Raw genomic sequence first — 15,747 nt, forward strand, 5'->3', positions numbered from 1 at the left:
ACGGGTCAGTTGCCAAGCTCTAAATTTTGATCACATGTCTATGCTACAAAGGTCGTAAGGGTGAAAACTGACCACAAGTCACTTTTTTTCAGAGCCGTTGTAACTTTGAACAGTCACTAAATGAACTGTTGTAAGTCGAGGACTACCTGTAAAATGGGCAAACGGCCTTCTTTTAAATATGTTCGATCTATATTTCTTATATTATGCCCAACTTGGTATAAAAATGAACGAGCCCAGCTATATATTCTACAAACACAAGCCCTCAGTAAACCATTGAGCACTGAGGAGAGAACACTTCAGATATGATCTAAGGCAGGGGTGGGCAACTATGGCCCTTTTATGAATTATGGACTTCAACTCCCAGAATTCCTGAGCAAGCATGGCTTGCTCAGGAATTCTGGGAGTTGAAGTCCATAATTCATAAAGGGCCATAGTTGCCCACCCCTGATCTAAGGGCTGCAACAATAGAGAGCCATGAAGGGACTTCCGGGATCACTACTCACCACGCCACAGGGGTGCCAGTTTCCTCCAGGGTGCATGCGCGTTCCTCGGGATTAAACATAGTGGGGAAGATGCTGAGAGTGGCACCGGCATGAACAATGGGGCGCCCCCTGTAGTAGGAAGCATAAGGAAAGGGAGAGAAGGGAAGCGATTTTTCTATTTGGAATGAGAAATGAGCGACTTAGGAATGTGACTGCTGACTGAGTTATTATCGAGCTTGGCAAGACAGTCGCTTTGGCTGAGGGAAGCCAGCTCAAACCTCTGCCTCTACAAAGTCTTTGGAGACAGCTATCCAAGGTGGCAGCAGCCCCCGTGGTTAGGGTAGGAGTTCAAAAGCAGATCGGTATACATGGAGGAGGAGGGCCTTTTTCAGTGATTTGTGAGTCACCCTAATTCATGACTCGTCTTGGCAGTTTCAGAAGAGGTTGGGGTTACAGCCAAGTCATATGATATGTCTGAGTGTTCAAAAAAAACAACAACAATAAGCAATGAGAGAGAAAAAGAAAAAGAAAGAAAGAGGAAGGGAGGGAGGAGGGAAGTGGAGAAAGAGAAACATAACCTGGAATGGAGTCATAATCTCATCACTTTTTCCAGGGGAAATTTGCTTTATCGTTTTCTTCAATCTACTATGTGCATTAAACATATTGCATTTCTGCTCCCATATGCTTCAGACAGCACAGGGCTGGGGAGAAGACTGATCTTCATAGTCTCCAGTCACTTTACTTACCTGTAAACCATGGCTCTATCCACTCCAAAGGCCCCCACGATTAGATCTGCAGGACAAAGAAGGAGACAGTCTGCTGAGCGCTTGGCAGAAAATGGTGACTGCGGTATCATGAAACAAATTCAGGAAGCTGTTTTGAATGCAAAAGAGGAAAAAGCACACCTTGCTTGCCCAGATAGCCTGCCGTGAAACCTAGTCATTTGTCATTTGGTTAGGGAGGGGAAAAAATAACACACTGCACGCTGAAAGGAATCCTGGTGGCCTTTCACATCAAAATGTCATCACTGGGCTAGCTAGATGATTCCTTTTGAGATAAAGCTGAAACAACAGCATCCTTAGCACAGAGAATGAATGACCTTTCTATTATGGCCCTGCAGAGAATCTGAATGCATTGCTTAGAGCATCGAGGCACTTGTGTGTTTGTTTGTTTTTTTGGAAAGTTCGCTGCAGTTGCTTCAAGGCCCTTTCCCAATCATTGGAGCATGACTGCCTCAATCTGGAGGAGTGGTTCTCAACCTTTTCTTCACCATGGAAACATATTTTCTTCCCCACCTTTAAAGATCTTTTGTGGCCATGAACCATGGCCACAGAAACCCTAGACCAGGGGTGGGATTCAACTGGTGTAGCAACCGGTTTGGCGAGCACGCGCATCGCGCAGCATTTGTAACTTACCTTTTGCTGCAAACCCTGTGTGTAAAACAGCTGATGCGTGGCAATCCGCTGTGCCATGCGAATCAGCTGAGCTGGAAAACCCGGAAATAAAGTCCAGACCAGAGCTGGGGCGGGTGGGTGCACCCAACAGCTGATCATCCGAGCAAAGCGGTTATCTCACATCTGATTGTCGGAGCTACCGGTTCGCCCTAACCTGGCTGAACCGGTAGAATCCCACCCCTGCCCGAGACTTAACTCAAGATTTAAATCATAACATTTCTTCAAGCCCCTGTGATGACATCATGGCCCCTCCAGAGCTCCATGGACCACAGGTTGAGAACCACTGGTCTGGAAGGAATATTTCTGCAGACACACTCAACATTTGTGGAAAAGGCCTCAAAGCAATTACAACTAACTTTCAAGAGATAGGGCTGCCTCAATACTCCAACTATGTGATTTGGAGGAGTCCTCTCTGCATGCTTTATGCAGCTAATAGGTTATGAATCTAAGATTAGAAGATCTCATGGACATGTAAGAGTGGCCATTTCTTGAAAACTTAAGCTGTTTTGGTTATTGCCAACTTCAAGAACTTCTTTTGGAAAACTGCTGACAAAAGAAAGAGACTATCTGGAATGAGTTAGGTGCAGTGGATTTTACAACACCCTTTGAAGATTTTCTTCTCTTCCTCTGTGTGACTTCCAAAAGATCACAGAGAAGTTGCCTCACTCCTGCAAAATAATTAAACTGTGGAAAACTAAATCAGGGCAATTGCCAACCATTTAAGACCTATCAAGAATATAATTATGTATTTCCAATGTTCCAGCAGGAGAGCCCAAATGGCACTTCCCACCAGTAGGTGTGAGGGCATCTGAAAATATGAAAAAATATGAAGAAATAATCAGAAATAAATCTCCCAAATTAACCCAAAGGGACTAAACATGACCAGAGACCCTCAAATGTTCAGCAACTGGAATGGTATGTGGGAATGACCTTGAGAAATAGGAGGAAAAAAAACTATAAAGGAAATAGCAGGAGATTTGTACTTTTAGTCTTGCAAAAATTGGTTAATGTAGCCTTACAATACAGTCGATTTCATTCGTTTGGTGATGCTTCCTGTCTGGTGTACCTGGGAAGGCCAACATCAACCTTGCAAGCCTGAAAATACAAATCTCCCACCATCTCTTTTACAATCTGAGGACTTGGAGAGGGTGTATCCTTTCTGAGCCTCTTTCTCCAACCTATGCAGCTGTGAACTATGACCTCTCTTATATGACTGTTCCCTATGCAGCTGCTCCCCCCTCAACATCTCCCTCATCCATTCCAACATACTGTTACAGCAACTGGAGGGTGAAAAAATAGACCTCTAGATGAGACAGGAAATGGAATTGGTTAAGATGAAGACATAGTTACTGAACAGTGAACAGAAGTATTTCGTACTGTGCTTTTTTTTTTGTTACATGTTGCAATAGAAATATGGGGTTTTATTAAAGCAGCTATGTTATACCCCAGATACACATATTTAATGCTCCTGTATAAGAGCTCACCAGATGTTAAGCATCATATCTGCAGCCTCAGGCCTGCCAAATATGCACTCTCCCAAGTTCAGATGTGGTTCTGTTACTTCTTCACAGGTCATCCTCACCTGGGTAACCGTTTCCATCCAGGTCTTTGGCCCCACGCAAAGCCAAGCCATAGAAGTCGGGGACTTGACCAGGTGACCAGTAGCCTTGCAATACTTGAGACGGCTTGGGGTGCAGCCCGTTCTGTTGGCCATTATACACATAGACCATTCCTTGCTTTGCCGTGCCACCAAATGGCACTCCGATGGCCACATCTGTGGGAAAAAACGCCTGTGTTAGCAGCGCTGTTTGTAGGATTAATACAGGAAACAAAAGACAAGATGACCTGTGTGTGTGTGTGTGTGTGTGTGTGTGTGTGTGTGTGTAGTGGATAAAAGGAGATGGAAGGATAGACTAGCCAACATATATGTAAAATCCTGTTGTGGAAACATGGAGTGAGACTTCCAGATGATCTCTTGAAAGATTGCCTAGAACAAGGGCCTTCAAACTTGGCAAGTTTAAGACTTGTGGACTTCAACTCCCAGAATTCCTGAGCTAACATGATTGGAGGAGGAATTCTGGGAGTTGAAGTCCACAAGTCTTAAAGCTGTCAAGTTTGAAGACCCCTGGCCTAGAAGCTACACCACGACTTGGATTAGCAGGTAGACAGTAGACAAATCAATTTGGAACTTCTCATCTGCTTACATTTCAATCAGAGCAAAATGGAACTGCATAAGCTTATTTACATTCTCAGGGGGCCAAAATGGTACAATTGAGCATTGTCAAGGTACAGGACTTCATTCTACCCTACGCTTGAGCTAATCTTCCTTAGACATACTGGGCTGTAGCCTGAAGGATCAGATCTCAGGAAATCAGGTCCTCATTAGTTTCTCAAAAGAAAACATTTATCAACTTCCACTCGCTTCCCAGACTGGGCCCAGAAGTGCCAGGAAATCTTGTCACAGCAGCTTCAAGATGAGACTGATTGCTTCATCAGACTCACACAGGAGATGTGCAATCTTTAATTGGGAGAGGCCCAAGAGGATCTGCTGCTAAGGCAGCCTAAGGAAACAATACACTTTTTTTTTCTTGTATGCCTTACAGGGGAAACTCCCTCATCCCTCCGCCTACTTTGAGAAAATCCGCAGAGCAACACAATCCAAACTGGCCCTTGGGCCTCCCTATACAGCTATCTATCTGATGTCAAAGCTACCTCACCCTGTAGCCCTCCAAGGACTCTCTCAGTACAATACATAAGAGCCAGTAGAGTGGCTGGCCAGAGCAACCAATTGAGAGGCTGGAATGGAGCCATCAGGGCCACTTTGCAAGAAGGCTCTTATCTTTACCCTATGGATGCTGCTGGTTGCTGTCAAACTTGCGGCCCATGGGCCAGATGCATCACGCGCTGGCCACGCCCACGCCCGGTTTAGCGAAGGGGGGAAAAAGTTGTAATACATCATCTGACGACGTGAGTTTGACACTCCTGCCCTAGGGGAAACATGGTCCTTTTAGGAATTGTGGATTTCAACTCCCAGAATTCCTGAGCCAGCATGACTGGTTCAGGAATTCTGGGAGTTGAAGTCCACAACTCCAAAAAAAGGACCATGGTTCCCCACCAGAGGTGGTATTCAGCAGGTTCTGACCAGTTCTGGAGAACCGATAGTGGAAATGTTGAGTAGTTCGGAGAACCGGCAAATACCACCTCTGACTGGCCCTGCCCCCATCTATTCTCTGCCTCCTGAATCCCAGCTTATCGGCTGGGTCTTCTTTTGTTGCCCTGCACAGGAGAATGGAGCTGGAAAGCAGGGTAGTGGGATGGGGGAGGGAATGGCTCTGCTGTTTTCATTCCTCTGACAGTATCAGAAGGCTTCTGGAGAATAGCCCACAGCGGCCATGGTTGGCCCTTGTCCCCATCTGGCAACCTGTTGTGTTCCGCCATCCAAAGTGCCTACACAGACTGTGCCTTGTCTTTGTCTTAATCGATGGCGTGATGTTATTTTTTTGGTGTTTAGAAAAAAAAAAAGTAGAAATCTGACGGGGAGCTGTATTAGAAAGACCTGACAGCAGATGGCAGCAGTGGAACACACAACTCCCTCTTCTACAGAGACAGGCTGAGGATTTCAATGAAAAAGAGCGGGCCCAAAGGCCTACTTGGCTGAATTAGGATTCCAGCTTTGCCCATCAATATGGAGGAGTCGGAGTCCCCTCTTTATGCTCCGGCAGCCATTATGAAAAGCAGGGCTGTTTAAAAGGATAACGAATCCCATGCTATCTGGAATATGCATACACGTAGTCCTCGACTTACGGCCACAATCGAGCCCAAAATTTCTGTTGCTAAGCGAGAAAGTCGAGTTTTGCCCCATTTTACGGCCTTTCTTGCCCCACTTGTTAAACCACTGACTACAGTTAAGTCAGCGTTAAAGAGAATCTGGCTTCGGCGTTGACTTTTCTTGTCAGAAGGTCGCAAAAGGTGATCACGCTGCAACCGTCATAAATATGAGTCAGTTGCCAAGCGGCTGAATTTTGATCACATGACCATGGGGATGGCTGCAAGGGTTGTAAGTGTGAGAAACTGTCATGTCACTTTTTTCAGTGCCTTTGTAACTTCGGTCACTAAATGAACAATTTGTTATGTCGAGGACTACCTACCTGTACTATAGTCTTCAGTCCCCTCTTTCTACTTAAATTATTCTTGCCTGTGCTCCTTTTGTACCACTTTAAATTTACCTCCACCCCGCCTAAGTCCGGCCCAGGCCTCAGTTTTGCCATCAGGTTGATCCAAAAATTTCTCCACAGAGAGGAATTGCAGTTAAGAAACTGAGGAGGATTGGACTCTGCAAAGGGCCAGCTTTTCACACCTAGAGCTCAGTTACCTGTAACAGGGGAACTAAGGACAGAGAATTTCTGGAAATACAATTTGACAAGATGTTGGCTTGAAAAACGGACCCTTGCTAGATGTCCTCACCAGCCCCAACCATCCAGATGATCCCAGTTCCTCCTTTGAAAGCTGCCCGTCTTTTTTTTCCTGTTGCAATAGAATGGGTAGCTAGAGGGCATCCATGTGATGAATGAAAGGAATTAAAGCTTCCAAGAAATCCAACTAGAAGCCTAGTTTTTTCCTCAACATCTTCTGACCGGCGTTGAGACCACATTCTCAGACTTTGGCCAGCAAGATACCAGCGACTTAATTTAGGACTTTTCACCTATAAAGCATATGTTCTTATCGCTAGTGTTATCCCTGCCCCCTCCAATAATATATATATAGAGACGGTTTCATCCAAGTCAAACCATTGCGCCCTCTAGCCCACAATGGCTTTTTCAAATGGCAAAAATTCAGGTGGATATCCTGCTATTTAAGATTCCTTTAGGCAGGAAAGGGAAAGAATAACATCTGGGAATTTTTTATCTGTGAGACACAAGCTACAGTCCCTTTTGAAAATGTCCGCAGAGAAAGTTCCTTGCTGTCTCTCCTGGCAGTTAAGCCTGCCTTTCTCCAGATGTCTCTGCCAGAGATTAGATAGTTTTGTTGTGTCTCTGCATTCAACGAGATGGATTTAGTCACCCTCCATGCAAATAAAGCAAAGTTTCCAGATAAATTAGCTCTCAGCTGCTTCCTTCCAATGAGAAGGCACATTCAGAACAGGAAAAGCATGCAGATAACTTTTGGCTCGGTGGGAATATGACTGAAATGTGCTTCCATTGTTAAGACATACACTAGGAGAGTCCTGTAACTCTCTGGATAATGCAGGGTTTCCAACACCCATTAGCCACTGGAAGTAGGACTAATGGTCAAGGATGATGGAAAATCCCTCGATTCCCATCAGTGGTGGGATTCTACCAGTTTTCCTACCGGTTTGGTGATTGTACACTTCACACAAAGCATTTAATAACAAATCAGAACCCTACTAATGGAAATCTTTGGTTTGCAAATAAACTGCTGGATGTTCCATTCTCCTTTCTCTGTGTGAAAGCATACGTTGACCATTCATCTTAGTCAAGGAGGCAACTCAAACCTGGAGACCTCCTATTCCTTTCCCCATGCCATGCCCCTCCTATCCAACTTTCGTACCATTGTAGCCATCCTGGTTGAGGTCTCCCAATGAGGCTATAGCACTGCCAAAGCGGCCAAACTCTTGGTGACCGGTCAATACAGCTGAGGCCCCTGGCTCCATGCCATATGTCTTTTGCAGGTAGATATAGACCCTGCCCACCTCCTGAACACGGCCATCTTCCGTTTTTTCCATAAACAAGGGGGCGCCGATCAGCAAATCATCTAGTCTGCATGGCAGGAGAGAGGGGAGAAATGAAACAATCAACCCCCAAGCTTTGGGAGATAAATCACAGATGGCTGAGATCCATTGTAGAGTTGCCCAAAAGAGGGAGGGAAAAGAGATCTAGATTAGCTTTTCTCAGCATGGTTGCTCTTCCAGAATTCTCAGCCAACATGGGACACATACACCAGACCCTCTTGTTCATCATGCCCTGACTGCTTCTCCCTATAATTCAGTCTTCTCGGCAGATGGACATTTCACTTTCTAGGCAATTTCTGTAAGGTGTGCATCACCCAAACTTAAATCTGTTATCACATCCAATTTCCTCAGGAGCTGGGAAGAGCTGCTTCCACCCCACCCCAAGCTTACTGTTGACTAAACAGCCCAATACTCACCCATCACCATTGATATCCATGGCAGCCACAGCATACCCAAAATAGGCAGCCATCTGTTGAGACAAGTGATAGGGATCAAGAAATGTTAGGATAGTACAGACATTTTGAGATCACGGAAGATTGGAACTGTCATTTTCCCTGACATACTCCTACAACTTCCTCATACCTGTCCTTACTACTCTTCCATGATGGAAGATAGGAAGAAATTTTCTCAACAGGCTAGTTGTCAGGCTTTACAAGACAAGGATAAAGACACTGTGGCCTCCCAAGTGACGTCAAACTGCAGGCTTCCCAACAGCTCCAGCCAACATGGCCAATAGTGACCAATGATGGGAGTTGTGAAGGCCACAATTTCCTCACTTCTACTCAGCTTCCACTACTCAAACTCGCCAGCTGCCTTAATGCACTACACTCAAGTTCATTTTAGCTGAAAGTACCTTCCCCCTCTTGGAAGTGCAGGCCTCTGAGGTATTATAGTGAACTATGGCCAAGAGAGGTCAGTAATCAATGGTACAGTAAATCTGAGAAATAAATAACAGGAATATAAACAAAGAAATAAATAAAGGCAAGGAAAAAGATTAAAATCCTGCAGAAAGTACTTCAAAACCTGTATCAGGAAACAATTACAGTGTAAAAGCCCGTTTCTTATGATCTTACACTAGATGCCATGAAAGTTGGAACTGTGCCATAAAAGTTGGGGTTATGCAGGCATTCTCCCATTATTGTACAGGTTTGTCAGCCCCACTCTCCGCTCCTGATATATCAACAGGCTCTGTGCTATTAGTATATCTTCACTGACATAAGGGCTAGAAGCTTATATCAATGATGGAAGAACAATGAAATCCCTACCGCAGAGGAACAGATTGGGAAAATGTTAGAATTTGCTGAAATGGAGAAAATAAAAACTTTTCTGAAAGGTGGGAAACCTTGTGTGGACTTTTTACTGAAAGAAGAAAAAAAAAGATATGAGGATTTATAGGTTTATGGATTAAAAAAGATGTAGACTAAATGAGAGGCTGGAGGGATCTGTATAACATTTAAGAGGGAGAGAAGATTATAAGATTGCAATTATTTGTTGAAGAGAAGGTTGGAAGTCATTATATTCCAACCTTTTGGTTTTCCCCCCCTTTTCTTGCATCTTTTTCTTTCTTTCTTTCTTTCTTTCTTTCTTTCTTTCTTTCTTTCTTTCTTTCTTTCTTTCTTTCTTTAGTTTTATCTTTTATTTCATGTAAAATTCTTAATAAATATAAATAAATAAGACACTTGTGACATTGAAATGGAAGCTCAGATTTTCGGAAAACAGAATTCACCATCCAAACACACTTTTTTTTGTAGTTTTGCTATCATCCTCAAGTAGTGGAGAAGGTAAGGAGGGATACGGGTGCTCTACAAGGAAAGTTTACTTCATCTATATGCCTTTCTCTCCTAACCAAATCATTCAGCAACCGTTCAAGGTTACAATGGCACTGAATGAATGGGGGTTATGAACCTGGGAGTTCCAGCTGTCCAAGCATACCTCCCCCCCATCATATGATTACAACGGAGATGCTTGGCAACCCATTCACATTGACAACCAACTGCCAAGTGCCCCATGATCACATGAATGCCAGTTGTAGCCTTGCATGCTGGCTTCCCCAGAAAGTCAAAGGAAAGCCGGTAGGAATTGCAAGTCATTAGGATAAGTCTCCTCGACCTGAGCACCCAGCCCCTCTGGGTTTGCATTATGCCAGCCACTTGCTTATGTGTACACACCCTCTCTACCTGTCCCAAAGATGCTTATTCAAGAAGCAACTGGACTTCCTTGTTGTTGTTTTGAAGACGTTTCGCTTCCCATCCAAGCAGCTTTCTCAGCTCTGATCAGTGAGAGCTGAAGATGCTTCTTGAATGAGAAGCAAAACGTCTTCAAAGAAAAATAAATAAGTCCAGTTGCCTCTTGAAAAAGCACCTTAGGGAGAACCATGACTTGGATGACTGAGAAGCTCCATAGACACCCTCTCTACCTGTTCCCCATCCCACACACACTCCCTGATCCACACCACATCCCGGTGCATCCCCCTAACTTGCATGGCACCCACACTCCCTTCCCTACCCCTATGGCTTTTCTCCCACACCCTTCAGTCCCTCCCCCATACATTCCCTCTTCCAGCCTTGTTCCCTCCCTTATCTGGCAGCAGCCACTTATCTGCCTTCAGGCTTGGGACTTGCAATATCCTGTCAGGTTCCCCAGGGACTTTTGTTATGGGAAGTTGGCAGGAAGGTGCCTTGCCTAACGGTTGTGGGATTCAGTTAACGACAATAATTCAGGACGGCAGAGGTTGCTGCTGCTAAACAAGGCAGTTGTGCTTTACAATTGCATTGTTTAGTGACAGAAATTCTGGTCCCAGTTGCCCCCATAAGTCAAGGATTATCTATAAGCCTCAGTTAGCAGTTCACCATGGTCTGCTAGGAGGAGACCATATAATCTTGTAAGGGAGAGCAAATTATTCTGATTTAAGAGGCTTTTTCAAATCATTTCAGTGTAACAAATGGATCTCTTCACCTGTTCTCCAGAAAAGTTGTATAATGGTCGAATGTCACTTCCATTTAGAACTGTTACCTGGTGGGGCAAAAAAAAAAAAGAGACAGCAAAAATAGATATAACATCAAACATCATCTCTCCACAGAAATTCCTTAAATGCTTTTAAGCTTTGTGAAGAGGAATCTAAATGGTTTCTCTTGACACAAAAGCAGTTTTCTCTTCTCATGGCTTCTTCTAGCTGCTCCCCCACCCAGCAAAAAATGAATTAATGAGGTGAAACAATCACAATATTTTCTATCTGGGTTGGTACAGCTGAGAGTAATCTTATCTAGAAGCACATCTGGACACCCAGCTACAGTTGTAGTTTTTAAAAAAGATACATACAGGTAGTCCTCGACTTGCAACAGTTTGTTTAGTGACCATTTGAAGTTACAAAGGCACTGACCAAAGTGACTTATGGCTGCTTTTCACATTTATGACCGTTGCAGCATCCTCAGGGTCACGGGATCAAAATTCAGATGCTTGGCAACTGACTCATATTTATGAAGATTGCAGTTTCCCGGGGTCATGCATTCATCTTTTGTAACCACCTGACAAGCAAAGTATATGGGGAAGACAGATTCACTTAACAACTGTGTTACTTACTTAACAACTGCAGTCTTAAACACTTAACAACTATGGCAAACAAAGTCATAAAATGGTGCAAAATTCACTTAACAACTGTCTCACTTAGCAACAGTAATTTTGGGCTCAATGGAGGTCGTAAGTTGAGAACTAATTGTATTTCATTCAAATGACCATAACATATCCCTCTTCTCATATCAACATTTTTTGCCCATTTTTCTTGCCCTTTCCCCAACTATTAGTAGAGGAAATTGGGAGATGATAGTCTTGGGGTAAGCATTCTTTGTTTGAATTTAGAGATCTATTCTGAATTATTATTATTTTTTTAAAAAGTGTCACTTCCAGGTCACAAAGCCACTGAGTTAGCACATCTGCGTTGTGGAAACCTTGAGAAGAAGCAGCTGTTAATACAAGCCCTCTGTCATCCAGGATTTGGTAGCTGAGGTTCCTGTCAAATGTCCTATTTGAACAAACTGACAGCGAAGTTATTTGGGAGAAGGGAGCGTCAAGGGAAGAGAAGCCAGGTCACAAGTTGAAGGCGGTAAAAGAAAGAACCCAACATGACTTCCACATCATGGGTCTGTGTTCATCCATAATCTCAAAGCGCCTTAGGAAAATCAGATTTCTTTATTTTGGGGCCCCTACATTCCCCTCCTCCTTAGAAATACATCGGTTGCTATAGCAGCCAACGGGGATCCACAACAAACAAGCAGTTCCATGAAATGGAGATGGGAAGGAGGAACCAACCCCACATAGCCACAAGGCAATGCCTTGTTTCGCGTGTGATCAGGTTAATTCGCTTAGCTTTAATCATTTATCTGGATACTGTACAGCTGATGACTAAGGGTCATGGAAAGGGCTGATGTTTCTAAGAAAATCTGTCCTTGTTGCAAGCAAGCCCAGCATTCCAAGCAGAAGGAGAAACATGGACCTACTCCCGCAACACACCAGCTGATGCCATGGCAGCAAAAGCCCAACCTGAGAATGCTGTCAGACATAACACTAATGGGATTTTCACCTTTGCAATAGTACGTCGCCCTCCTTCCAACCCTGTTAAATAATGCTGTTCAAGTATTAGGGAAGTGAATAACTTGCCCCTGACCCTTTGTTTTAAAGCAATGCTACCAAGTCCAGGAAGATCAGGTGGAAGAAGAGAGGGCTGTACATAAAGCTCCAAAAAGAGACCACATTAAGATTAGAATGGGGCTTTTGCCACTTTAAAAACTCTGCTTCCAAGCAGTACAGAGATAATATATTTCTTGAGAGAAAAGGACTCCGCTTCAATCTGGCTTCAGGCAAATTTTTGGGAAAGAGGGAATTCCCAGTTTTGGGCTCAGGCGTTCAGAAGAGTTTATTATACTCCCTTGGCAGATACTTCAGCTAACATGAATGCTTTGACTGAATAGAACCGAAGATAGGAAGTGGTTTTCAAGACACATAATGATTTGGGAGAAGGTTGGCATTAAATTACACCCGGAGAAAACTGTAAGCTTGGGTGCATTCTCAGCAATATGTGAGAACAGTCAACATGCTGCACCAGCCCATGGCCTCCTCCAAGTAGCTTTCCATGGGATTATAGGACCAAAGCTAGCAGCTCTAGTAAGGGGTGATGTCAGACTTTTTGAGAACAGTGAGAAAAAGAAAGAAAGAATAGAAATGACATGGATATGGCTCTTACGTATCCATAAGTGAGATTTCCTTTGGGAACACCAGCCACAAAATCTGCAAGAAACCAAGTGATACCAGATATATAATATGGCATTAGAGCATGGGTTCTTGTACTTAGCAATCATTCAAAATTATGACAGACCCCCCCCTCCTCAAATCGACTTATATGACCCAGTTTTGAAGTTCCAATGGCCGCCCCCACTCACTGTAGTCACGTGACAGGATTTGGGGCGCTCAACAACCAGCCCACACTTAAAGTTGTACGTAGCATCCCACAGCCACATGACTGCAATTTATGACGTTTTTGCCAGAACCAAGTATTTACTTCTGGTTTTTGGCAAAAACGGCTCTTAGCAAATGAAGAGTTCATTTAACAACCGTGGTATTCGCTTAACGACCACAGCATGCGCTTTTACGGTTGCTGTGTTCACTTAACAACCATCTCAAAAAGGTCGTAAAATCAGGCCTAGTCACATGCTGACCCATTTACGACCATTACGACCATAATTGCCAGGTTCAATTATGGTCATACGTTGAAGACTACCCTGTAACGCAAAGTAAGTTTCTACTCCTCATGGAGGAGAAGGTAATCTATGTTATTCATCCTAACAACATTTTCTCTCCTAAGTAGAGGCAACCACCATTTTTGTTGATCAAAACGAAGCAGTCAAGAAACAACAATTGAATCATACAGACAACCTGAAAATGTTTTATTTTAGAAAAGGGTTAATTGGCAAATTTAGTTGGCATTTCATTTGGAAGGCAAATAAGTTGTGTATTATTGGTGCTTATATACAGTCCCAGCTTCTTATTCCTCCCAAAAGTATGCATGTATTATCTCCCACAGCAATGAATGTGATAGTCCTCCCTCTAGCCTCTTTAGTACCTTCAGTGGCATCTCCGCTGAATTCACCTACAGCCACAGAATAGCCTAGGAACAAAACACAAGGAATTATGCAATGGATAACAAACGATTTGTCGCTAACCAAGACCATTGGAGGGTCCCGTTATCATTGCAGAACAACAGAGAATCCTAAATCACAAAATAATTGTGGTTTAGCCAGGAATGCAACCTATACTCAATATCACCTAAGCAGCCTCATCTCAGTTGTGTGTTAGAATGGTCAGTCCCTTGTGCTTTGTAATGGGAAAAAACAACAACAACCACAAGGTGAAAAAATGATTGCATTTGGCACCAAAGACAGATCAACTTATAGAATAGAGCTCATTTCAATTCCAGTGTGAACCCTCATTGGTTTGTTACCCTGAAAAGACAGCCAATCAGAAACAAAAGAAATCCATAGTATTTACAATATTCTAGAACAGTCTTTTTTTTAGCCTTGGAAGAACTTGAAGAGGTGTGGTTTACAACTCCTAGAATTCCCCAGCCAGTTTAGGCTTCCCTTGTTAGTTAGGGAATTTTGTGAGTTGAAGTTCACACATCTCCAAGTTGCCAAGATTGAAAAGACTGTTCTAGGACAACTGTGATGAGTAATTTATGAATTTTACTCTTAGGGAATGACACACATCAGAAGCAACATTTCCCCTTAGAAATGAAGAACTACAGGTCACACAGAGCATATTGTCTGATGGTGGTTTACAGTGACCTCCGAGTCACCTCACAAGTCCGTGGGCTTGATTAAACTAGCTTTACTCTCTGAACTTAAAGAGTGTGCAAAGTGGCTGACCTCTAGCCTAGGAGAATCAGACAAGCCAATAACTCTTTCACCCTCTCTGCCAGTATAAACCGTAGTCAGTGCTTTCATGCAGCCTGGCCTTTTGTGTGAAGAGCACCTCAGGGGCACAGCACTGGTTCCATTTATGTTCTTTTTTGCCTACAGGCACGAAGAACCAAGCAAAAGACCTGTTGAGGGAAGTGCTGCAGTTCAGGTTGGACTAGATGACCTACAAGGTCCCTTCCAACTCTGTAAATGAGGCTCCCGCCTGAGTGTTTCTATTGGGGAGAGAGCTGGAATTTTCAATTTGGGGAAGACAGTTGAATTGTATGTGTGCGTTGATCTCCTTGGAATCAGGGACAACAAGGCAGGATTGCTTTAAGGATCTGACTTTTGGGAGTCCAGCAGCCTAATCCTGGTATAAACAGAGCTGAGGATGAGAGCCAGTTTGGTCTAGTGGTTAAGGCACCAAGCTAGAAATCAGGAGACAGTGAATTCCAGTTCCACCTTAGGCATGAAAGCCTGCTGGTGACCTTGGGCCAGTCCCTCTTTCTCAGCCCAATTCACTTCACAGGGTTATTGCGGAAGAAATAGGAGCAGGAAAGAATATTAGGTAAGTAAATCATATCAAATTATTTAATAATAATGATATCTGTAACACCGCCAAACATCCAGATTTGCCTATCCCAGGTCCTTGGTAAGGTCTCGCTAGGTAGACAAAAATGCCAAACCCAGTCTGAACATCTGGCTGACTGAGAGATTAATAATAATAACAACAACAACAACAACAACAACTACAATAGTAATAAAGCCAGGATAAAAATAAATAAATAAATGAGTCAAACATTTGAGAAATATCAGTCCTATGGAACCAGTTCTATAATTAGGATTCCTATCCATGTTATACAAAATTAACAAAAGCAGATAGTCGCCATGGGGAAAAAATATATCTGTCAAAGTCAAGGCTATTTTTCCATCATCTGTCTTTTCCGTTGAACTCACCCAGGTAACTGTCATCCGCTTTGATGTGAGCCTGTTGTGTCTTGAGCTCTTCTCTAACCACAACGTTTAAAAACTCAGGTTCATAGGATTCTTCAATGGCCTCTTGAGTTGCTGAGAACACTTGGCCTAAGGGGCAAGCAGAGGGCAACAATTAGCGC

At 43.5% G+C, this 15,747-nt stretch overlaps 1 protein-coding gene across 1 annotated transcript in view; it reads right to left on the bottom strand.

Moving 5' to 3' along the window:
- The window catches only part of ITGA5 (integrin subunit alpha 5), a 90,802-nt gene that overhangs the window by 23,741 nt on the left and 51,314 nt on the right, over positions 1-15,747 (bottom strand). Inside the window, exons 7-15 of the mRNA XM_087956523.1 lie at positions 15,590-15,715; positions 13,798-13,842; positions 12,922-12,965; positions 10,641-10,697; positions 8,102-8,154; positions 7,505-7,713; positions 3,519-3,710; positions 1,229-1,274; positions 504-611 (exon numbers count right to left, since the gene is read on the bottom strand). Of these exons, the coding sequence (XP_087812649.1) occupies positions 504-611; positions 1,229-1,274; positions 3,519-3,710; positions 7,505-7,713; positions 8,102-8,154; positions 10,641-10,697; positions 12,922-12,965; positions 13,798-13,842; positions 15,590-15,715 (880 nt within the window). The remainder of the gene's footprint in view (positions 1-503; positions 612-1,228; positions 1,275-3,518; positions 3,711-7,504; positions 7,714-8,101; positions 8,155-10,640; positions 10,698-12,921; positions 12,966-13,797; positions 13,843-15,589; positions 15,716-15,747) is intronic.

The sequence above is a fragment of the Notechis scutatus genome, chromosome 2, assembly GCF_049901735.1.
Source record: "Notechis scutatus isolate UNSWTSFEM ecotype Mainland chromosome 2, rNotScu1.2, whole genome shotgun sequence".
Lineage (NCBI taxonomy): Eukaryota > Metazoa > Chordata > Lepidosauria > Squamata > Elapidae > Notechis > Notechis scutatus.